This window comes from Trachurus japonicus, chromosome 24 (assembly GCF_045865225.1).
Source record: "Trachurus japonicus isolate A0001 chromosome 24, Traja_1.0".
NCBI lineage: Eukaryota > Metazoa > Chordata > Actinopteri > Carangiformes > Carangidae > Trachurus > Trachurus japonicus.
Window position 1 is genome coordinate 29843748 of NC_140930.1, and position 25524 is coordinate 29869271.

Sequence of the window (25524 nt, forward strand, 5' to 3'; positions counted from 1 at the left end):
TTCTCACAGTCACACACGTCAGCGTTTTGTTTACTGTATTCCAAACAGTTGCTGCGAAACACCCCGCTAGTAAAGAAAAACTAAAACTAAACATGCCTTTTGCTGAAACAAAAGATACGATGCAGAAACAAGCTGCACAAGCTCAATACAACTGATATGAGTCAGCCGTGGGTGTAGAGTTTGTGGCCTCGTGTCCTGGATAGCGGTGGTGGTTTCAAGCTTGTCAGGGGGGTTGGTACGAGACCCGAGTGATGGGTCTTATCTGCAGACTGATCAGAGCCAGTCAAGTCACACAATGGAGCCAAGATGCTGCGTGTGGGTACGAAGATGCCGTGTTCCCCCAACCACCTCATATGTGTGACTGGCTGATGGTAAACCTGGGTGAGGTGAGGTGCAGGCAGAGCTGTGGTGTCCTCACTCTGAAGGTCAGTAGGTGTCTGTGACTGTGTGGGACTTGGCTCCCACACTAAAGTGAAGCAAGAATTCATTTATAGTCCAATCATTTTAAGAAAAAAGGTTGAACAAATTGCAACAGAAGCAAACTCAACTGATGTTGTATCCTCAACATGTCCTGAGTGAGGGAAAAAAGCCCCAAAGAATCCCATTAAGGGAAAGTTTTGAAAAAGGCCAAAATATAGCCCATTCATACGCCTATTAAATATTTTTCTCATGTGAATAGGGTCAAAATTTTTACCTTTAGATATCTCCATGAAAATTACCCTGTTGATTATTAAGACAAACAAAACATGTATAACAAGTTCTTTTTCTAACTTCGTTCGGTGTTTCACTATGGGAATCGCCTTGGCATGACCAACTCTACGGAAGCTCCAATGACACAACGTCTGTCTGTGACAGACAGGTCGAGCTGTGCTGGGGCCCCGCCCCCTCACACTACCACAGCCGACCTGCCCCTACCAACTCATTCTCGCTTTCTTCCCGTGAGGAACGGAACGAAGCTCCCTCAGCTAATCTAGCCGAGCTAGCCTGGATACCCGCTTAACTGTTCTCAGACGACCCGTTAAGGGACTCACGTCGCCGAACGCGGCTCCGGGTTCGGTTTGGATTGGCCGAGTAAGTATTACGGTCTTGTGAGCAGTGTCCGCGTCGCGGCGAGCTGCTTGCTTGGCTACCCAGCATTAAGTTACCGGAGTAGCCGACTGTGTTTATTTAGCATTGGGCTAACGCGTCAAGGCGAGCCGCTACCTGGCTACACCGTGTTAGCTCACTGGTGTAGCCGGCTACAGTGCAGCTTAATACCCGCTGACTAACGTGTTACGGCGAGTCAACCGGGTTTTCGCTAGCACCGTTTTTGTAAGCTAACTGAGTACCGGGAGCTCTGCTAACGTGTTACGACGAGCAAAACTTCACGGTACGCAGCTAGCTTGGGCTAAACCCCCAGGTGGTAACACCGACGGGCTACCGCGTTACGGCGCGCCTTACGGCTGTATACTCACCTACATCTCCCTTTCCAGACGCCATGTCTTCGGCCGCGGCCCCCGCCAAAGGGTCCGAGCCGAAGGGGAAAGAGGCTGCATCCCGTCTGTGCCCCGCGTCGTGCGGAGCGTCCATCTCGGGCCGGGACCCTCATCGCATGTGCATCGCGTGCATGGGCGCTAAACACGCTCAAGCATCGCTGGCTGATCCCCAGTCGTGTCCCCACTGTGCGTCAATGCCAGAAAAGGCACTGGAAAGAAGGCTGAGAGTGGCAGTGGCTAGCAACCAGGACCCATGCCTGGCAGGAGCCACCCCACAGACAGCAACCATCACACATCAGCCACCAGCTAAGGGCTGGGTAGACATGATGGATGATGAGGCCACAGACATGCCTCCCTTATTCGAGGACCTCCTCGAAGGGGAGCCTGACTGTGAGGACGCAGAGGGCGATGCCAACTCTGACCTCCTCAATATGGACGAAATGGAGGAAGAGGAGGAGGATTCCACCTTTCCTGCCCAGCAGTCCAGACCCCCCAGCGCATCAGATACTGCTCCAGTGGACAGTAGTCTGTATGAGGTCTGCAAACGGGCTGCAGCAAAGCTAGGGGTACAGTGGCCAGCAGCCCAAGATGCCCAGGGAGCAGAGAGAGATTTGTATGATGGCAAAAGGCTCCCACCAGCCCATCCACCATCAAAGCAACTCCTGCCACCAGTACCAGCCTGCATCAGGGAAATGAACCGGTACTGGTCCAGCCCATTTAGGAGTAAGCTTCCAACCAAGGGCTACTCTATGCTGGAGATCCACGGCATGGGGGAACTGGGGTTGGCCGAGCCCCCAGTAGTGGAGCCTTCGGTGGCTTTTCACCTCCACCCCAACCAACGCTCTCTCTCAGCCTCCTCTACCACTTCCCTGCCCAGCAAAGCGGAGCATCTCACCGCCTCCGTTTTCCAGAGGATGTACAAGTATGCAGCACAGTCAGTATGCTCCCTCAACGCAAGCACACTGCTGTCTGCATACCAGGCAGAGATCCTGGAAGAGATGGGTCAACAACTGGACTCAGGGGCACCTAACCCGGCCCTCTGGACGAGATTTGTGTTGTCAACGACCTCATCCTACGCTCCTCACGAGGCGCGGTGCAAGGCTGCGGTCGAGTGATGGGGCTGGCAGTCTCAGGTGAGAGAGCCTTGTGGCTGAATCTCTCAGGCCTGAGCGACGCTCAGAAGGCAGAGGTCATGGACGCGCCATATGACCCCACCAAAGGTCTTTTCGGTCCAGCGCTGGAAAAGATGAGGGAGACCAGCACCCTCAGGAAACAGGAAGGTGAAGCCTTTGATCTCTGTCTTCCACGGAAACCCACCCCTCGTCCCCCTCAGGGTCCAAGGACTAGCTTTGCTGCTGCGGCTGCAGCAGTAAGGGGGAGACAGTGGGGGGGCAGACCACAGAGGCAGGCAGCTGGTCAGCAAACCAACCAGCAGCCTCAACAGCAGCCTCAGCAGAACCAAAAGCCATGGGGCAAACACTCCTTCGCTGCAGTGGCAGCAAGAGGCCGTCCCCAACACCCCAGGGGTGCGAAGAGGAAGCAGGCGCCCTGACAACCCCAGCTTCTCCCTCCCCCCTCCCATCAAGAAAAGAAGGGAGTCAGGGGTGAGTCAAATCCCCGCAGTTCAAGAGACTCTGGCAGTTTTGTGTGGTCCAGAGGTCTCTCTGTCTCTCTCCCCTCATGTTCAGGAGGAGGAGAGTTGGGGACAGAAGGTAACACAGTGTCACCAAGCACTTTCACCTTGTTTAACAAAAATAAAACTCACACCCTCGCAGCCAGGCTCAGAGCCAAGGGCGAGTTGTCTTCCCCAAAACATAAAGAAAAACAAAATAAAGACAAAACACTGCCATGCCCCCTCAATTCCCACAGGGGGAGCTCACGCTCCTCTAATGGGAGACAGATCCCGCCAGTCGCGGCGGGTGACGTCACCACAGTGCGACAACATAAGCACGTTACCTGCACGGGCGGCAAATTGGCGCGCATGCGCAGTTCATCCATGGGTTTTGTCAACTGTTTCTCAGGGTTACAGACTACAATTCGCTATGAAACCACCCAGATTCAACGGTGTGGTGGCTTCAGTAGCCAAAGGGGATGCAGCTCGAGTTTTACAGGACGAAATAGCGTCGCTATTAAACAAACAAGCGATCAGAGCAGTCCCGAGCGAGGAAACTCAACAGGGTTTTTACTCCCGTTACTTCCTCATTCCCAAGAAGGGAAGCTCGTCCCTTCGTCCCATTCTAGATCTCCGTGTGTTAAACAGACACCTACGAAAATACACATTCAGAATGTTGACACACAAAGTGCTCATTCAGTCAATCCGTCGGGGCGATTGGTTTGTCACGATCGACCTCAAGGACGCATATTTTCATATCGCCATTTATCCCGCGCACAGGAAGTTTCTCAGGTTTGCATTTCAGGGCAAAGCCTACGAGTATCAAGCGATTCCCTTCGGGCTGTCACTAGCTCCCAGGGTGTTCAGCAAATGTGTGGAAGCAGCACTGTCTCCGTTACGGAGCAGCGGTATCAGAATATTTTCATACATAGACGATTATCTGATATGCTCTCCATCGCGGGAACAAGCGGCCAGAGATGCCGCCGCGGTGATAAAACATCTCGGGGATCTCGGGTTCAATATAAACTGGGCGAAGAGCCGAGTGGAGCCCACACAGTGCACAGAATACCTGGGTCTCAACATAAACTCTCTCTCTTTTCGCGTCACGCTATCAGAGGGGAGATTAATGTCCCTAACACAGTGTCTCTCTCTATTCAGGCTGGGGCAAGCCGTGTCATTCAGACTGTGCCTACGCCTGCTCGGCCTCATGGCGTCAGTGATTTCTGTGGTACATCTGGGGTTACTGATGATGAGGGATTTTCAGCGTTGGGTCGCGGCACTCCGCCTATGCCCACGCCGTCATCTCAGCCGCAGGTTGAAAATAACACCGGCATGTGTGGCGGCTCTCCGACCGTGGAGGGACACAGCAGCCCTCGCGGCGGGGATGCCGCTGGGCGCGGTGGCGTCCAGGGTAACCATGACAACGGACGCGTCCCTGTCAGGATGGGGAGCGACCATGTTGGGCAGGACAGTGAATGGGATATGGGATCAGAGCCGGGCTCTGTCTCATATAAATGTTCTGGAGCTTTGGGCAGTGTTTCTAGCATTGAAACATTTCCAGCAATTTCTTCAGGGTCAGCATGTCCTAGTGAAGACAGACAATTCCACTGTAGTGGCATACATAAACCGCCAGGGCGGCACTCGGTCACTGCAGCTGCACAGCTTAGCTCGGAAAGTAATCTTGTGGAGCAGTACCCGGCTCCTGTCTCTTCGAGCAACACATGTACCGGGCGTTTTGAACAGAGGAGCGGATCTCCTGTCCCGGGGGAATCCTCTGTACGGAGAGTGGAAGCTCCACCCGCAGGTGGTGGAGCAGATTTGGTTCAGATACGGCCAAGCAGCCGTAGATCTGTTCGCCTCGCAAGAAAACGCGCAATGTCCACTGTTTTTCTCCCTGTCGGACGCAAATGCACCTCTGGGTGTGGATGCACTGGCACACCCGTGGCCAGACGTGCTGCTTTACGCGTTTCCACCGCTCAGTCTGATCTCCCCGACTCTAATCAGAGTGAGAGAACAGGGCCTGCAATTAATCATGATAGCACCACGATGGCCGTCCAAACATTGGATGGCAGAAATAATACAGCTGCTAGGGGGCGAGCCGTGGCCGCTCCCCATACGCAGGGATCTTCTGTCCCAGGCGGGCGGGGAAATCTACCACCCGCACCCAGACCGCATGGCACTCTGGGCTTGGCCCGTGAGAGGTGGAACCTGAGCGCTGCAGGCCTGCCAGCGCAGGTCATTGACACCATTCAGAACGCTAGAGCCTCCTCTACTCGCTCTCTTTACAGTGGTAAATGGCGTGTTTTTGAGGAGTGGTGTGACTTGAAACATATCATCCCTTTTCAGTGTTCAGTGGTGGACCTGCTGTGTTTCCTGCAGGATTTGGTGGAAAAAGGAAAGGCTTTTTCCACTGTCAAGGTGTATTTGGCTGCCATTTCGGCTTGTCATGTGGGCTTTGGAGACAAGCCTGTAGGGCAACATCCCTTAGTCTGTCGTTTCATGAAAGGTGCACGACGCAAACTCCCAGTTTCCAGACCCCTGGTTCCCCTGTGGGAGCTGTCAGTGGTGCTGGATGCCCTCTCTCTCCACCCATTTGAACCTATGGAGGTGGCAGAGATGAAGTTTGTTTCACTGAAGACAGCTTTGCTCTTAGCTTTAACTACGGCAAAGAGAGTGAGTGACCTACAGGCGTTATCCATACGGCCTTCCTGTTTACAGTTTGCACCAGGGCTCTCTAAGGTCTGTTTGAGGCCCAACCCAGCCTTCGTGCCTAAGGTGGTTGAGTCAGGTTACAGGTGTCCCACAGTGGAGCTGTTGGCTTTCCACCCACCTCCATTCTCCTCAGCGGAGGAGAAAAAGCTTAACACATTATGCCCCGTCAGGGCGCTCCATGTGTATATGAGTAGGACAGCAGGTTTCAGGAGAGATGACCAGCTGTTTGTGTCCTGGGCCACTCCCCATAAGGGAAAGCCTTTGTCCCGCCAGAGGTTGTCCCACTGGATCGTGGAAGCCATATCTCTGGCCTATGGGTGCAGGGGTTTGCAGCCCCCCCAGGGTTTGAGGGCTCATTCCACTAGAGGCATGGCCACATCATGGGCCCTGTTTAGGGGAGTCTCAGTACAGGACATTTGTGCGGCGGCGAGCTGGGCTACGCCCCACACTTTCATAAGGTTTTACAGGCTGGATGTCTCAGGGCCATCTGTAGCACAGGCGGTGCTAGAGGCAAACAGACCGGGGTCTGTATAGCAGCCACTGCCGGGCTTTAACATGATTAGAGCTTCGGGAGATTAAATGCTATTCGGGAGTGGGCTATATCTCCCATAGTGAAACACCGAACGAAGTTAGAAAAAGAACGTAGGGTTACTTAACGTAATCCCTGGTTCTTTGATAACAGAGTGAGGTGTTTCACCATCACGTCCCTACTCGCATAGGCACGGAAAGAAACCGGTCTAGAATGAGTTGGTAGGGGCAGGTCGGCTGTGGTAGTGTGAGGGGGCGGGGCCCCAGCACAGCTCGACCTGTCTGTCACAGACAGACGTTGTGTCATTGGAGCTTCCGTAGAGTTGGTCATGCCAAGGCGATTCCCATAGTGAAACACCTCACTCTGTTATCAAAGAACCAGGGATTACGTTAAGTAACCCTACGTTTTTTGAAAGTCTTTGTCAACATGAGCCAACAGTGCATAATCTAACTATATGGCTAATTTGCATACATAAAACACCAGATCTAAACACTGGGTATAGCAGGTGAAAATGTCTTGTTCAATCTTGTTGACATATTATTGTAAAAAACTTAATATGACCATACCCATGAGCATTAATACATAGAGACAGGGAGGAAGAAGGAACTTTAAACCAGTCTTAATTATTATTGCAGAGATGGGATTTGGAGCTGGGTCCATATCTCTCTATCATTGAAGGCAAAAATGCCAAGAATATTTTATTAAAGAACTGTTCGATCAAAACAACCACCAGAAGATAAGTGTCCTTCTGCTGGAGGTCCCTGATCTCAGCAGCAGTCACCTCCTTAAGAACGGAGAGTGTCATACCTGCTCCACTATGGTGGCGGCCGCGGCCATCTTGAAAAATTGCAGCCATCTCGAAATTTCAAGTGGTTTCTTGTCGAGTGACCGAAGGCGTCAACTCATCCCAATTTTCATGATGGTGCCACCACAGCACCTTTATTCATACCTGTGCTGTCAAAACGGTGGAATTTATGCTGTTTTATGCAAATTTGCTCATGTTAACAAACATTTTCAAAAAACTTGTAATACATTTTTTGTTTGTCTTAATGTAAGTAATCAACTGGGTAATTTTCATGGAGATATCGAAAGGTTAAAAATTTGACCCTATCACATGAGAAAAATGAATAGGCATATGAATGGGTTATATTTTGGTCTTTTTGGAAACTTTCCCCTTATGGGATTCTTCAGGGCTTTTTTCCCTCATCCAGGACATGTTGAGGATACAAAATCAGTTGAGTTCGCTTCTGTTGCAATTTGTTCAAGGTTGACCCCCATTTTGGCTTATAGCCTAATTACTGAACTATTATGTTTCCAGATGAAATATGTCCAAGGGATTAATCGTTCCCTGTTTACAGCATTTCCCAGAGAAATTTACACTCACAAAAAGATTTAAAAAACCAATAAAAATACACACAGTGGGGGCTGGCGCCCTGCAAAATCTACGAGACCACAGGACACATTTACTGAGAGTGGGTGCAGTGATTTCCTGTTTGCGTAGTGGAACAAACAAACTGTGGAACTTACTGTCAGTGTCTGACTACTTTCATATTACCATTACATGGAGACCAAAAACACATGCAAATACACACAACAAGACATATTAAGGAAATATTTTCATCAAATTGGAAACACAAATGCAAATATGCAACACAATGAGTGAATGAGTGCATACCATGAAGGTGTAGTAGGTTGGAAATCAGGAGTGTTGTGGTCAAGACCACCTAACCAGAGACCCGGTCAAGACTGAGTCAAGACCAAGACCAAGGAGGGGCGGGGGTCGCAGGACCAAGTCCAAATCCAAGACAGAGACCAAACCAACGCGAGACCATTTCCAAGACCATTACTGTATTCAGTGCCAGTACTCATACTAATAATCACGTTTTGATATTTACATTATTCCTCAGCTAAAAAGAAATGGTAATTTTTTGTATTTTTTCTAGGCTTTTTGCTTTTAATTGGTAGGACAGTAGAGGCAGAGAGAGGTGGACCAAGTTTTTCAGATGGTTACACAAGCATACTCCTTTGTAAAACCATTTTAATTATCTTTAAGTTATTGAATTCATTACGAAAGTGAATGAGTGACAGAGAGACATCTGCTGTTAAAAAACATTTCACTGCAGCTGTGGTCTTGACTAGGCTTCAGAAAAAATCCAGAATCCAGCTCGACTGAGTAAAAATGTAGCTGATTCAGACAGAGACCAAAACTCTGAAAATGTGGTCTCCAGTACAGTCCAACACTAGGACAAACCACAGTGGTTCAAGCTGTGGTCCTTCACTGCACATCACCTCCAGTCTCTCTCTACAGGTGTTTCCATTGACCTGCTTAATGCAGTTTGCAATTGAAAACGTGCCAAATTGACTAACAACGCACTGACAGTTGTTTGGTGGTTTTTCAGACTATACAACAAAGCAACATATCACAAAAATGAAATGGAAAAAATTATTTCTTAATTCAAGAAGACGCTGCCTCTTTATCAGACTGCAGGCAGCCAGATGTAGCCGACTGGAAATCCACTATCATGTTTAATTGGAATATTATCTAAAGGAGAGAAAACCCCAGCTCATTTGTACAACACCCCTCTGTGAAAACAGACCATTCATAATGTCGATATTTCTAAGCAGTTTCTTCTTCTTCATGCAAAACAGCAAGAAACCCTGGCTACTGTTGCTTTAGAAACAAGGAATGCTTAATAGTGGGGTCGTTTAAGGCTCAGTCATTTCAAATTGGTGTTAAGGTTTGGTTTTCACTTCCAAGTTGAAGTTTAGGGTCTATAGAACAATTTGAGTCAGTGTCAAACACACAGATAAAAAAAATAGCCTCTAGGGGGCGCCGCAAAATATGTAAACTGCTACAACTTTTGATTAGATTATCCAATTTTAACATATGAGGTATGTATGGATAAAAATAAATACACTTTTAGCCCAATATATTAAAAGGACACAAGCAAAATTGTGCTTTTTTTGAAGATAAAGTCTGGAAATGTCCTCAAAGTTGCTATGAAACATGATTTTTAAAGTTATTGTAAATAAAGGCTGTGTAATGACTCAACTGGATTTAAGATTGGTGTTCAGAATATCCCTATAGCACAAAGATAGCTAGGATACCCATACACGGCTGCATATAGCCTACGTGATATGAAGCACCCAACTTGCATGCCTTTTGTTATTGTTGCACTTCTTAATTATTTTTCTGCTTTCAACCCCGGGTTGCACCAAGAATGTCTGAAAATCAACTCAAAGAAAGCAGCATAGTAGGACCCATCCTGCCTCATTCGTATACATCGGTACCACCTGGGCCGAAATCTTGTTACCCAACCTCCAGTTAAAGTTGTGCAGCCAGTGGTGAGAGGTTCATTCGATGCAGAGAGAAAGCATGAAGAGGCATGGATGAATGCAGTAAATGACACCCTCTATGTCGATTCTGATTTAGAAAGTGGCACTCGAACAATGTGGTCTTCATTCCATGCTGTTCGATCTGATGTTGTTGGACAGCCGGAAAAAAGCAATGAGGCCCTCCTGCCACTTTTTCATGACAAAGCAGCAACCCCAGAAATGATTCACCATAAAAACACTGAGCACCTCAACCCACAACAAGTCCCTGTGATGGTAGTGGACCAACCCCTCTTGTCTGTAACAACATCTATTGCACGTCTGCCCGTCCTGGATGAGGGATCCCTCCTCTGTTGCTCACCCTGAGGTTTCTCCGATTTTTCCCTGTTAAAAGGGTTTTCCATTGAGTTTTTCGTCAGTCGATGTGAGGGTCTAAGGGCAGAGGATGTTGTTGTGATGCCATGTAAAGCCCTTTGAGACAAACTGTTTGTAAAAATGGGCTATACAAATAAAATTGCCTTGCCTTGCCCTCTATGACTTTGCGAAAAAATGCAGTGGACCTTCCCTGACATCTTCGGAGAAGACAAGTTTGTGGTGATGATGTTAGGTGGGCTCCACATTGAAATGGCTTTGTGGAGTATCATGTGTGGCAAGGTGAAGAGGGCCCGGGCGGGCTTCGAACCCCAGACTCCCGGGTAAGAGTCATAGTGACAGGACCTGTCAACTGTCACACATGGGAGATCTTCTGCGTGGATCTGGATATTCCCGAAGCCCCGAAAGAAGCTGGGCTAGTGAATTCAGCGGCAGCAGCCACATCATTTCTGAAGGCATCCAATGTGATGAGAACAAGATATGCCCATCAAGTTACTGTTGTAGTACTCCACAGCCTTCTAAAGCGAGCCTATGAGGACAGTGGAACCGGGATGGTTCTTGAGGACTGGGTTGAGAGAGTTGCCCATGAGAGCCCAACATTCTCCTTCTGGCTGCTTGTGTACAAGTACCAACAGAGTATCTTCATGTTCATACGAGCACATCGCGAACGGAAGATCAAACTCATAGTCACAACCCTGCAGAAGCTTGTTCCTCTGTTCTTTGCTCTCGACCATCATGCCCGGTGGCTTCCAGTCTTTATAAAGGACATAGAATGTCTCCCTATCTGGGCAGAGTTTGAAAAGGGACATTGGAGGGTAACTCGCAGCAATCGGCGTTTTTCAGCTATGCCGATTGACCAAGCACACGAGCAAGGGTGAAAGGAGTGGGTGGCATAATTGGCCTGGATTGTGACTTGATGGCTGGATTGTTTGTTTGATTGATTGATTGATTGATTGATTGATGTGAGGGTCTAAGGACAGAGGATGTTGTTACGATGCCATGTAAAGCCCTTTGAGACAAACTGTTTGTAAAAACAAATAAAATTGCCTTGCCTTGATTGAAAAAAGTTACTCCTGATCCTAAATCAATACATACAAAGACTATGGCTGTTTTGCGGCACCCCCTAGGGCATAGAATAGAAGAGTGATGAGCATTTCAATTTCAGTTTACTGTAATCACAACACAGTCTTGACTTAATGAAATAACATTAATAAGTAAAATTCCTTAGCAACTGTGAGGATATTTTCAGACTTTATCTTTAAAAAAGCATAATTTCGCTTGAGTCCATTTAATATTTTGGGCTAAAAGTGTATTTATTTTTAATCTGGTCACCAAATGCTTAGCATACCAGTTTCTCCTTTTTATTCTGAATCCATACATACCTCATTTGTTAAATTTGGTTAATCTAATCAAAAGTTGTAGCAGTTTACATATTTTGCAGCGCCCCCTAGAGGCCATTTTTTATCTGTGTTTGACACTCTGACTCAAATTGTTCTATAGACCCTAAACTTCAACTTAGAAGTGAAAACCAAACTTTAACACCAATTTGAAATGACTGAGAAAAATTACACATGCATCCGACCCCACTATAAGGCATCAGTCTTCTTTGCTTTTTTTGCAGGTGTTGTAAAATTAAGGCAGATGTTGTGTTGTGAAGTCGCGCTTCGTCTCTGTTGCGTGTTTGAACTGGCAGTGTGTTGAGCTCTCATGGAAACCGTTCAATAAACACTGAGCAACGAGCTGCTGCTGCATCATAGTTCTGTCATTTCATTCAGAAACCAAAGCCTTTTCCAAAAACATGACATTCTTTTTATTTATTTTTTTAATACACAACTACAGTTAATTTCAAAACCTGTCTTCAACTATATACAAACCCAGACAACAGAAGTGTTGGTAACAATACTTCATAATGTCCCTGTTAGATGAAGACTGTCGGTGCTCTGACTGAAATGTTCCAACAACATTCATCTGTTAGTGACACATGGTGGTAAAGACCTTATGAAGTACTGATACCTAGAAACAAGTGCGTACATATGAATGAGATATATTTGTACTAGATCAACCTGTACTTTACACGTTATCAGAATAAACTGTATAGGAATAAACTTCCTTGGTGATCTGCAACATTAGTCTGCTTTCACAGACAATGAGACATATATAGATAGAAATCACTGTTTCTGTCAAAGTCCATGTTGTTGATTTCAGAAACAGTCTCCCTCCTCCTCCTCCTCCTCCTCCTCCTCCTCCTCTAGATGAGGAAGACGATGTCGTCGGCCACCATGACCTGGTTGTCTTCCTGCATGCGAGCCAGAGCGGCGCGCACCTCAGGCTCCGTGAACCTCTTCTCCCGCTCCTTGTTGATGTCGTCCATCAGCATCTTCATCTTCACTGACTGAGCGTGAGCAGACTGGAACACGGAGAACAGCGACGACTTGAACTCTTTCAGTCTGCAGAGAGAGAACGTTTAAGTTTGATCAGACAGGTTTAAACAGGTTGTCATCTGCCCCCACACTGATGGAGCTCTCTAAATCTACACACTCCCCTTGATCTGAGACCGGGTTGATAATAATAACTTTATTTCTATACAACTTATCGAAATTAACACTATCAAGTGCTTTACATATAATACACAGGAATATTACATATAAAAACAAGCAAACAAAGGATAAAAGTGAGTTTTAAAAAGAGACTTAAAGACGATACTAAGGTTATTATAGTTCCAGCTCTTGTAATTCATTTACTCTTAAGACACTGGGCAAGGCAAGGCAATTTTATTTGTATAGCCCATTTTTACAAACAGTTTGTCTCAAAGGGCTTTACATGGCATCACAACAACATCCTCTGTCCTTAGACCCTCACATCGACTGAGGAAAAATTCCATGGAAAACCCTTTAACAGGGAGAAATAAGAGAAACCTCAGGGTGAGCAACAGAGGAGGGATCCCTCACCCAGGACGGACAGACGTGCAATAGATGTTGTTACGGACAAGAAAACAGGGCTGTTCTGTCATTGCACACAGTGCAGCTCAGTCACCCACCTGTCTGCAGAGAGCTGTGCAGCTCCGGCCTGTGATGTGGCCTCCATGGGTTCCTCCTCCTCTCGCTGTGGCTTAGCTGGTTTGGGGGTGCCAGCCTGAACTGCAGAGCAGAGACCAATGTGAGAACTCAGAGACACTGAGCAGTCAAACAGTTAAGTCCAGGACACGAGGTCCCCTGACACTTCAAATCTGCAGGTATTCACGAGGAAACATAAAAACACATCATATTACAACTTTAACCTTAAACCTTGTTGGTTTTGTTACTACATGTTCTATAATAGGAGGTCTTATATTTACATTTTCAGTAAACAGAAGTGCTCAGATCCTTTACTTACGTACAAATGTACAGTCAATTACTTGTATTTAAGAGTGGCCTTAAAGTTGTTGGTAACAACACTTTATAATAAGTACACACTATTAAGCATTAGTTAAGCATTAAATACTGAATTCATCATTTATAACACATGGATACTCATTAGTATGTAGTTTATAAACAGTTACAAATGTTTTACTCATCATTGATCAGCACTTACTGACTACATACTAATGAGTATTCATGCATTATAAATCAGGGATGCAAACGGGTCAGGACCAAAAAAGAGAGGAATTGTCTTCCGGGGGGGGGGGGGGGCTCACCATTGACAATATCACAGAAAAGTCCATTTCCAGTAGTTCAACCCCAACCAAGTATTGAGTGCATATAGATGGACATAGTTTTCAGAAGGCCAACATTTCTATATTAAAAATGCTTAAAAAAAAAAAAAAAAAAAAGGTTTGCAATATTTCAATTTTGGAGATACTGATTTTTAGGTCTTCACTGAATGTTAGTCATAATTATTACTATTAAAATAAACGGAATAAATAAAGACATGGGATGTTTCATTCAGTGTGTAATGGACATATAGGCCTATATAATGTGTTAGTTTCACTTTAATTGAACACATTCTACATTGGAGGCGACGTCTTTCCACTTAGGGCTTCCTTCACCTCTGAAACGGGGCAGAGCTCCGTTAAACACCTGCCTGACACAGCAACGTAGGGAACCGTGCGTGTCCGCGGCGCACAGCTCCACGGTCATGCACAGGGGGAAAACGGCGTCGCCGTCGCACCGACTGCACGCGGCTACGCGCCGCTTTAACGAGCGCGCATGTCGCGCGTCTACATTGGAGGTCGGCTGTTACCAGTATAATCAGAGACAACCATGAATGAGTTCGCCTCAGTTTCACGTGATTGTCACTGTCAGCCTGTTAGAAAAACATTTTACTGACCCCAGCTGAGACGCTGAGACCCCCCCTTTACTGAGTCAAGTTTGAAGTTTAGTGTTTTGTCTGCTGGTTATTTAACATTATGACATTGACCAACTAATGAAAAAAACAATCTAGAGCAGATTAACTGACAATGAGTTCATTGTCACAACCTTGGGTAATTTAAATACATGACTAAAAAACTTTAAAATTTCAATCTCGCAAAACTGCAGTGAAACCAATCGTGTGGCAAGAAATATAATATGTGAACTGAGTGTGGAAAGCAGACTGCTGCATTGTGGGTAAAGTGATGCTTACTCTCAGGGACGTCCTGGTTCTCGCTGAAGTCGTACGGGCTGTAGGGCTCGCTGCCCTGAGAGCCACGGCGCCCCCTGCAGGACACACGGGACATGGTCACTGACTGATGATATGATGACTGACTGCTGCAGTAGAAGAGGAGACGCTGGGCGTCCTCTACATGTACTGAGACCGAGTCTTTACCTCTTCCTCTGAGTCTTCTGTGACTGCTGAGTGGACGTCTCCTCGTCCTCCTCCTCCGAACCAGAGTCCCGCTCCTGTCTCGAACGCTTCTTCTCCTTCTCCAGAACCTGAACACAAAATGCATGTATGATGTGTCGACTCACACCTATTTTGTTTTTATACAGACTTGATGTGACAGAATCAAGTTAGCCACAAAGTTACTTATACTGCCCTACAAAGGCAAAGTGCAGTATCTGCACTTTTTCAATTTATTTATTTTTTTGACCAAAAAATGATGATCAAAAGTGTGGCATATTCTCTTCAATCTGGTAGAATTTGATATTGGTACTGCTAGAATTTCCAGAGTTATTGGGCTTTTTATTTTGCTGTCCATCCAAAAAAGCACTGTGAAACCAAGGCAAAGTGTCGTATCTGTAGCTAATACCAAGCCAAAGTGCAGTATCTGCACCAAAACCAAGGCAGAAGTGCAGTATCTGCCATAAAACGGTCAAAATTGGTCAGAAAGACAAACTACAAAATACATTTAAAGCAGAAGTAAGTGATATATTTGTGTTAATATAAGTCTTAAATAGTTATATCTTGCGACAGCAATCACTTACATAGAGTGTTTGGTCTGAAACACGGGTCTGTCAGTCACTCTGCTCTGCTCTGAGCCGAGGAGAAAACATTTATCGTATCCTACAGTTTTTATCCAATGAGGAGAGAGAACGGCATGCAGGGCTGTGTGTGCAGCCAAGGGACGCCGTGAATGTGGCGACGTAGGGACGAGGACTGTTATGGTGTGTTCAAGGAAACTCGTATTTTTCCGACCGTGAAGTGGTACCAGTTCGATCTGGTACGAGTTCACGGGTCAGAAGTTACGAGTGGCCGTTATAGTGACTCGGAAAAACACGAGTGGGTTGCCTGAAACGCTACAAAGTCGTAAGTTGTGACTTGAAGCTGTAATTTACGATTTCAAAAGCCTGCCTGGAACGCAGCATTAGCGAAAACGACCGGACCACTTTAATGCTTTAATTCAGTCCACCTTTATCTAATCAATTACAGACTTGGTAGTTATTCATAATTCGATGCTTAAACCTGACAATGAAAAACACAAAAAGCAGTTTTTCGCAGTTTGGCATTTTTACAGATACTGCACTTTGCCTTTGTAGGGCAGTATACTAGGGCAGTATACCTTTTTCCATTTTCATAAGATAAAAAGAAAGAAGGGAAAAGAAAAAAAAAGGCACATAAAAAACAGAAAATACATTATAACCACAGTATATACTATATATATATATATATATATATATATACACATACATACACACACATGGATTTAGTGAGGAAGAAAGAATAGAAATAAAAGAAAAGAGAAAAAAAAAAAAGAGTCACACCTTTTTAAAGTAGGCGAACTGGACGAGCTCCACGGCAACCTCCGAGTCCTCCAGCTCCACCGTTTTGCTCATGCGGGCCTTGGCGTGCGCCGTGGACAGACGGATCAGGGTCTCCAGTGTCCGGGCCGTCACCGGAGACGTCTAAGGACGAGAGACACCACGTTCACACACAGGTCACAGAGAGAGTGTGTGTGTGTGTGTGTGTGTGTGTGTGTGTGTGTGTGTGTGGAGTCTGGTCAGTGAGCTCCGAGGCTGCTCCTGCTCACCCTGGCGATGTCGGCGGCCAGCTGCTCCTGGCTCCTCAGTCTCGAATACTCCTCTGCGATGTGATTGGCCGCCTCCTCCGTCAGCACGGGGGTCACTATCTTGGCGATGTGGATGTACTTCCTCATGAACTCCTTACTCACGATCTTGTCCCTGAAACAAAAAGGCAAAACGTTAACCTCCTGCGCCCGAAGCTCAGATGTGTGTGTGTTCTCCTCTCACACCGGGACTCGTTCACATGCTCGTACTTCTTCCTCTTGCTCCCGTGCAGCAGGTTGTTGTGCTTCTCGTAGATCTGCAGCTCCTCCTGTTCGTCCCCCACCGCGTCCGGGTCCTCCGTCGTCAGGACGTCCACCGTCCCGCCCAGAGCCATGGCTGCGTGGCAAAGACCATAAGTGAGTCATTTCAGCGCTTTTTAAATTCAACAATCTTTTTACCTTTAAAGGGATAGTTCAACATTTTGGCAAATTGGCCCATTGCCATAATCCCTATAGTCATAGCAGTAGGTTTGTTACCTTTAAATGTCGGTGCAAGCTATTTTTAGAACAGTGGAGCAGAGCCGCGAGCTGCTCAGAGCTACGCTACGGAGGCTAATGGGATTTCTTGGTTTCCCTCATCAAACTCATCAAATACACAATCCAACAACTCCAAAACGCTCTCGTTATGAGACAGAGTTGTTTTCGAGGCAAATGCAGAGACTGCTTGCAGAAAAACTGCCCGGGAACGGGAACGCACATCATCGGTTTAGCATGAATTTACCTCAAACAACTCTGTCTCACAACATTCCGTTATTATCTCATAGCGTGGTGAATGTGCAGGTCACAACTTGTCCACCAGAGCGTTTTGGAGTTGTTGAATTGTGTATTTGATGAGTTTGTTGAGGGAAACCAAGAAATCCCATTAGCCTCCGTAGCGTAGCTCTGAGCAGCTCGCGGCTCTGCTCCACCGTTCTAAAAATAGCTTGCACCAACAATTAAAAGGTAACTACTGCTAAAACTATAGGGATTATGGCAAAGGGCCAATTTGCCAAAATGTTGAGCTATCCCTTTAAACGTTGTGAAACCTCTCCGAGTCACAGTACCTGCTCCCTCCTGCTCGCGGGGGTCGCGGTAGCGGTGCATCCTCAGCACGTGGTCCGAGATCTCCCGGTCCTGCTCGGGGTCCATCTGATCCAGCATGATGAAGAGGAGGTCGAAACGTGACAGCAGCGAGTCCTGGAGGCCGATGTTCTCCATGGGGGTTTTATACTGGTCGTACTGCAAAGGAGACGGTAGGAGTTTTAGATCCAGATCGGAGTCAGAATTACTTTATTGATCCATCCCCGGAGGGAAGTCTTCTTTGTTGCAAACAAAAATCCTGAATATCAAGAAAAGCAATCATACAGGTGCATCTCACTAAATTAGAATAATGGTTCTGTAAAGCGCTATATAAATGTAAAGCATTATTATCATGAAGAAGTTAATTTCCAGTAGTTCAAGTCAAATAGCCTAAACCAAGTATTGAGTGTATATACACAGTAGATGGACATACTTTTCAAAGCCAACATTTTCATGTTAAAAATGCTTTTTTTAGTTCTTTTGTAATACTCAAATTTTATGAGATACTGAATTTTAGGTCTTCATTAAATGTAAGCCATAATCATGACAATTAAAATAAATTAAATAAATAAAGACATGAAATGTTTCATTCTGTGTGTAACAGAACTATATAATGTATTAGTTTCTCTTTTTGAATTGAATATTATAATTTATTGAGATGCACCTGTAAATAAATATTACTAAAACAAAAATCAGAATAAGAATATAATTAAATAAGACAAAGTAAATATGTACAATTTACAATTGTACAATTGAACAAGCAATCAGTATACTGAGTAAACATGGGGCGATGTTAGTTAAAAGCTGACCTGGTTCTACACTGATGTGATCTGTGTGTACAGAGTTACTCACTCTGCCGTAGACGGGGTTGGCGGCGGCCAGCACGGAGCAGCGGGCGTTGAGGCGGGCGTGGATCCCCGCCTTGGCGATGGTGACGCGGCCCTGCTCCATCACCTCGTGGATGGCCGTGCGGTCCATGTCGGACATCTTGTCGAACTCGTCGATGCACACGACGCCGCGGTCGGCCAGCACCATGGCGCCCGCCTCCAGCCGCCGCTCACCTGATGAAGAAGTTTTTTTTTAAAAAAGGTATGAGTTGACTGAAAAATAATTCCATTGTTTTTCCATGTTTTTTGTTTTTCCCGGGTGACCACCTCCTCCTTCTGGGTAAGATCTCTGACCAATGAGAGAACAGTTGGTTCGCACATAACATTTGTTTACAACTTTGGACCAATTGGCACTAGGGATGTCATGATAACTTGTTTTCGCAATTAACCACAGTATTAAACACCACAATTAATTAATCGTCATGGTTCCTAAATACCGTCACTTTCCAAAAAAGATTATGTTGGAACCATATCGGCAGATACACACCAAAATAAAGGTAAATGCTTTAAATTAAGTTAATTTTCTTAATGTAACATTGAATTGGTAGGAATTTAAATTTTAGTGTGTCATTTGTAATAAAAAAAACATTAAAATAAACTTAAACATTTGGTATAGATGACATGGATGAATTATTTTTTTTGACCATTTTGATTTGATTTTACACATTCATAGTGTTGTAAAATTAATTAATGTATAATTATAGCCTAGTGATAATGGTAATACCGTGATTATCTCTGACAGTAATCGTACCAAGAAAATGTATAATGGTGACATCACTAATTGGGACTGTTACCATGTGAACTCAAACGACCCAAAAGAAAAATGCAACAATTGCATCGGTTTAGCCCCTTGAATCGGAACAAAGCAAATGTACCACAGGTCTGAATACAGGTGTCATGTGATCAGCGGGCGATGGGCGTCCTACCTGTCTCCTGGTCGGTGGTGACGGCGGCCGTCAGACCCACACCGGAGGAGCCTCGGCCTGTGGTGGGGATGGCCCTGGGCGCTGTGTGGAGCACGTAACGCAGCAGCTGGGACTTGGCCACTGAAGGATCGCCTGGAGATATGAAAAAAAGAAAAAAAAATATATATATATATAATAAAACACTGGCCTGATATTAAAAGTAGAGAAGTAGAAAGCACAAAACAGGAAACAGTGAGGTGATCACCAGAGACAGCTATTTTGGCACTCCAGGAATTAAAATTAAATTGAACTCAATACAGAAAAATGTAAAATGTAATCTCCTTCTCATCTTTGATAGCTCGCCGTCAAATTCTTTTACAGTGGAAAGACCCTTTACCCCCTTCAAAAGACTCCTGGCTTAAAGACCTGATGACACTTTTGAAACTAGAGAAGATCAAAATTACACTTCGGGGATCCACCGATGAATTCTATAACACTGGCAACCTCTTATATCGCATTTTGAGAATATGAATTGTACATCACTAGATTAAAATACGTATTTTTCTAACTGCTTTATGTATGTGCTCATGTTGATAATGTGATTTTGGATAAATGAGACATCAGGTGGAATGGGAGGGGGAAAAACCCACTTATGTATTGTTGATTTGTAAGGTGAATTCTCTGTACCAAAGTGGAATAAATAAATAATTTATAAAAAAAAAACAGGAAACAGTGAGGTACCGATGAGCAGGATGTTGATGTCTCCTCTGATGCGCGAGCCGTTCTCCAGCACCTTCTCCACGCCGCCCAGCAGCATGCACAGGATGGCCTTCTTGATGTACTCGTGTCCGTGGATGCTGGGAGCGAGGGAGCGAGCCAGCTGGTCGAACACATCCTGAGCGGAAACGGAAGAGATTTCAATTTTTTACTCGCTTAATAAAATTAAGAGGAGCTGGGAGCAGACGGGCGCCGGCGCGTGGACTCACTTTAGAGCGAGTGCGGCTGAAGTTTCTGATTTTGGCCACGTCGTCGGTAGAGAAGGAGGGCGACACCTCTTTGCTCATCTGTTTGACGTGGCAGGCGATCAGGATGGTCCTGAGGGGGAAACGATGGAAGGATTAACAAAAGCAGGAGGATGAATTCTGCAGCTTTAAAGGGGACATGCTCATTTCTGCTTCTTGACATGGTACTTTCTTCTTGACATGGTACTTTCTCAATTATTGTCATGTTTTTCTTTTGTCTCTCTCTCTCTTTCTCTCTTACTCCTTACTCTTTCCTTATGAGCTTATTCATTATTTCTGTTTTGTATTATTCATTTATGTACGTATTTTTATTTTTTTCTTATATTTTACTGTTTAAAGGGATAGTTCACCCTAGAATGATATTTCGCTCATTATCTACTCACCCTCATGTTGACTAAGGGCTGGAAGAATTTTCAGAGTCCACCGTCCCTTCTCTGAAAAAAACACACACAAAAACCTCTTCCTGGTTCGCGTGATTCGCAGTAACCGCACTGACGACAATTACTGGCTTCAGCACAAGACGGACATTACATACGAGCATCATGGAGGTATTTTTTAATCTCTTACTTTTCTACTTATTTTTCATTATTGTTCAATTATTTTCCTATGTTATTTGTTTCTAAACCGTAACAAATTTGATCTTTGAATATGTTGGGTGAGGTTTTCATATAAGCCCTCCTGGGTTTCATACCTCCCCTTTGCACATCCCAGTAATGTTGATTGTTCATGTTGTTTTTTTATATGATATTGTTTGTGCTAAATAAATAAAAAATAAAAAAAATAAAATACTTTGATGTCTAAAAGTAATGTTAGTAACAGGCTTTGGTCAGAAAAACCAAAAGATTGAGCACAGCTGACTTCTCTACACACCAGTTTCACAGCCCTGCTCTAAACGGTCGGTTTAGAATCTTCGCTCTGACTATGGCAGTTTACAAAATGTTGACGTAGTTGTCAAAACTTACGTTTAAGGGGTGAGGAGGCACTCCGGATACGCAAATACACATACTAAAGCAATGAAAAAGTGAATTTTGCATAATATGTCCCCTTTAAGACTCCAGCTCTCTCTCTCTCTTACCTGAACGTGCCGGACGTGAAGCCGCCCTTCTTTCCGGGCAGACAGCGGTATGTCCCGACCACCTGCACCCTGTCCCCTGGTTTGACCACGTCCACCAGGTCGTTGTCCAGGATGATGTCCACGGATCGGGGGAGCTGGCCGGCCGGAGCTTTCTCCGGCATCTCCTGCACCGTGATGGTCTGGTGGTCCTTGTAGATGGACAGGCCGAACTCCGTCTCCAGGGGGTTGTTCTCCTCGTCCTGACGGGAGAGACAAAGTCAGGGAGGTTCTGCTGATATGATGTGGTGTTAACCGTTTCCTCTGATCAGTGATGGGAAGAACAGCATTTCAGTAACGATTAATCAAAAAAGTTACTGCTTCCCCCGTTGTAACACCGTTACTCACAATAAAATGCACCGTTATTCGCCATTACTTGACTCATGAAGTCCCGACACAATAATACACCCGATAAGTGTGCGTTATATACACTTTTTTTCTGTACATCAGCTAGTCGGAAAAAGACATTTATCTGGAACTAACCATAAACAAGGGGTTAGGGGGGCAGGTCCAAGTAATTTCACATATCTGAGCATTTTATATTTTATAAAATTAACACAATAGTTACTTTTCCAGGTAATTCCTTACTGGTAACACTTTACTTGAATAGGTATTCATAAGATTGACATAACACTGTCATAACCATGACATAACAGCTGTCATAAACATCAATGAATACTTATGACAGCTGTCGTTAAGTGTCATTCGGTAAGTTATGTCATTTAATGCAAAGTTGACATTGTTTGAGATGTTTTTGTTCTGACAAGTTGACATAAAGACAATTTAAACTGTCATAGCAGACCTAATTGCCAAACTTTAAAAATGATGTCAAGTTCTCATAACAAGGACATCTCAAATAATGACAACTTTGCATCAAAAGTGACATAACTTACCGAATGACACTTAACGACAGCTGTCATAAGTATTCATTGATGTTAATGACAGCTGTTATGTCATGGTTATGACAGTGTTATGTCAATCTTATGAATACCTATTTAAGTAAAGTGTTATCTTTTAAAGTAACATGCCCAACACTGCCTCTGGCTAATGCCTTGTGGATGCAGTTACCTTGGTGGGGTAGATGGCGCTGGAAGGGAAAGCGTCCAGCGAGGTCATGTCCGTGTACTTCCTCTCCATGGTCTTCTTGGTGGCGGGACAGTAGTGGACGCTGCGCACCACTTTGGGACGCACCAGAGAACCTGAAGAACAAGAAAGGAGGAAATCAGTCCTGGAGTCAAACAGTTAAAGCAGCATCGAGAGATGGAAACGTTTTGATTCTATTTTATTGTTGTTGTGACTCTTTTATTCTGTATTACTGTATTTTAATGTTATTTTATTGTTATGTATTTTATTTGCACTAATGATTTTTATTGTTAAAGCAGAAGTAAGCGATCCGGTCGTTTTGGCTAATGCTGCGTTCCAGGCAGGCTTTTGAAACCGTAAATTACAGCTCCACGTCACGACTTAGTAGCGTTTCAGGCAACCCACTCATGTTTTTCCGACCTGTTTTACCTGTGAAAGTCACTATAACGGCCACTCATAACTTCCGACCCATGAACTCGTACCAGATCGAACTGGTACGACTTCACAGGTCGGAAAAACACAAGTTGCCTTGAACGCACCATAACGTCTTGTCAGCCGATGGAGTTAGCAGCCCCCGCCCTCGTCATGGATCTATTGGTCCTCGTCCCTATGTCACCACATTCACGCGCATCCCTTGGCTGCACACACAGCCCTTCATGCCGTTCTCTCTCCTCATTGGATAAAACTTGTAGGATACGAGAAAAGTTTTCTCCTCGGCTCAGAGCAGAGCAGAGTGACTGAGAGACCCGTGTTTCGGTCCAAACACTCTATGTAAGTGATTGCTGTCGGACGATATAACTATTTAAGACTTATATTAACACAAAAATATCGCTTACTTCTGCTTTAAGCATCTTGCAACCTTGTTTTTAAAGGTGCTCTACAAATAAAATTATCATAAACTTACACTTGGTGATGATGCCCTCCACACACACCATGCTGCTCAGCAGTCTGGAGGTCAGGGTGCGAGGAGTGACGTGCTTGGAGCCGAAGCTGCCCTCCAGGGCCACGAAGAACTCCTCGTACTGTTTGGCGTAAGTGGCGTCCACCGTGGCCACCATGTCCTTCAGCGCCCGCTGGAAGGCCAGCAGCTCCGAGAAGGCATTGCTCATCAGTCTGGCAGGAGCAGCACACATTTAGTTGTTTTCATACAGATGAATAATACTGCAAGTCACATTTAGCTGATTCCACACACAGAGCTGGATTTACTGTCTGTACTGTGAAACATAGTAGTTTACATGTTAAATACTCCAGCACCCACTAGATTTTAACTGGTTAGACTTAAACTAACTTGAGAACATTTGTTTTGGTTTTTCTTGCACCTTATTGAAGTGCAAGGTTAACACTATTACTATTATTATTTTGCAATTTAGTTGTTACAGTCAATTTTGTCTTGTACTGTCTCTTGTGTTCTTGTTAAATAAACATCTGATCACAAAAAAAGAAACTAACTTGAGAGATAAAACAGTGAAACGTAGATGAGCTGCAGAACAAGTGAAGGATTCACACAGTTGAACTGACTTCAGTTCAGCTACAAATCTAAATCGGTGCCATATGCCAAGTAAGAGACTGTCACTTTAAATCTGTAGAAGGACAAAGGTGGGGCTGCATCCTTCACAGTGTGTGCTGTCTGTTACTCTGCATTACACTGAAGTCGGTCAGTAGAGCAGACTACTGACGCTGTGGAGCCTCTTCCACTGAGATCTGCTCTTTGTGCAGGTTTCAGACAGACAGACAGAAAGACAGAGCTTCTTACTTCGCAGCCCTGGCCTCGTTGCGTCTCCTCAGGTCGTTGATGTTGACGATGAGTCGAGCTTTGTTCTCGCTGATCATGTCCCGGACTTTGCTCTGATAGATCCCCTGGTCTTGCTGCAGGTGAAGCGGCATAATAAAAAACCCATCGGGTTGATTTTTGCACATTTTAACCGAGGTGATGATGACGACGATGGTGATTATTTCACTGAGCTACAGACGCCTCAACTTCATGTTAACTAGTACAACTCAGACTAACTTTATCACCAAACCCCACAGTAACGTGTAATTACACAGACTGAAGTCATTTATCACACATTTCCTCCAGTGGAGCAGACTTCTATTGTTATGGCCGCATGGCTCCTCATTCACTGCCCCACAACACCGTGTTAAACCGGCATAAAGTCTCACTTACGTCATCGTCCAGAAAGTCCAGGTAGTCCCTCTGGGCCTCCCTCATCTCCTGGTCGTCCACCACGTCGGTTGCCATTCTGTGTGATTATTGATTATCGCTGAAAACAAGTTGAATGTATCTCCGAGGACTCGGTGCGCCGTGTGCTCCGCTGCCGTCAAACCACACAACTGACGAGGTTTCGCGCCACAACGTGCCGGGTACGAGTAGAGCGTAACACGCGATTGGTCGAACTCGTCGCGCACTGCCCGGCGTAGTCCAATGGGATCTGCGGTGTCGCGGCTGGCCCCGCCCCCCTCGAGAACTCCCGCGAAAACAGAGCAGGAAGAGGCGGAGCGTCACAAAGGAGGAAGAGACTGAAGAATGAGCGTTTTTCTGTTTAACCAGGAGATGGCGACAAGAAGGAGACAACACAGACACACATGGTGCAAGTTAACGCTGCTCAGAGCGATAGATATAACGCTGCTGTGTCCGTGTAACCTGACAAAACCTCACGGTCACACGCCTTCAAAGTGAATAAAACAACTAATGAATACAAATATAACTGAGTAGGAAATCCCTATGATGAATAAAACAGTTCTAAAAAATAACTTGAACAGAGCTCTTGCACAGACTGAATACCGTGGACACAATAATAGAAACACATGACGTCACTATAAAGGTAATCAACAGACTTCAGACTTAAATACTTACTAGAAAGTGAGTGTGCATTGCATACACATGCAGTGGCATGCAAAACGCCCTCCCGTTTGGAAACTATCACAGCATGTAAATAGTAAATAGCTTGTCTGATACTGTTATCT

General features: G+C 45.3%; 1 protein-coding gene across 1 annotated transcript; it reads right to left on the reverse strand.

Annotated features, from left to right (window-relative positions):
• Positions 1–11825: 11825 nt before the first annotated feature.
• mcm3 (minichromosome maintenance complex component 3) lies at positions 11826–24916 on the reverse strand. The gene is made up of 17 exons (XM_085770400.1): positions 24725–24916; positions 24314–24426; positions 23465–23673; positions 22546–22676; positions 21442–21680; positions 20331–20439; positions 20086–20239; positions 19366–19497; positions 18405–18613; positions 17537–17711; positions 16704–16830; positions 16458–16608; positions 16192–16332; positions 14816–14922; positions 14633–14706; positions 13071–13170; positions 11826–12480 (listed from the first exon to the last, which is right to left on the reverse strand). The coding sequence occupies exons 1-17, from the start codon at positions 24797–24799 to the stop codon at positions 12282–12284; spliced, it is 2445 nt and encodes an 814-aa protein (XP_085626526.1). The 5' UTR covers positions 24800–24916; the 3' UTR covers positions 11826–12281.
• Between the last annotated feature and the right edge of the window lie 608 nt (positions 24917–25524).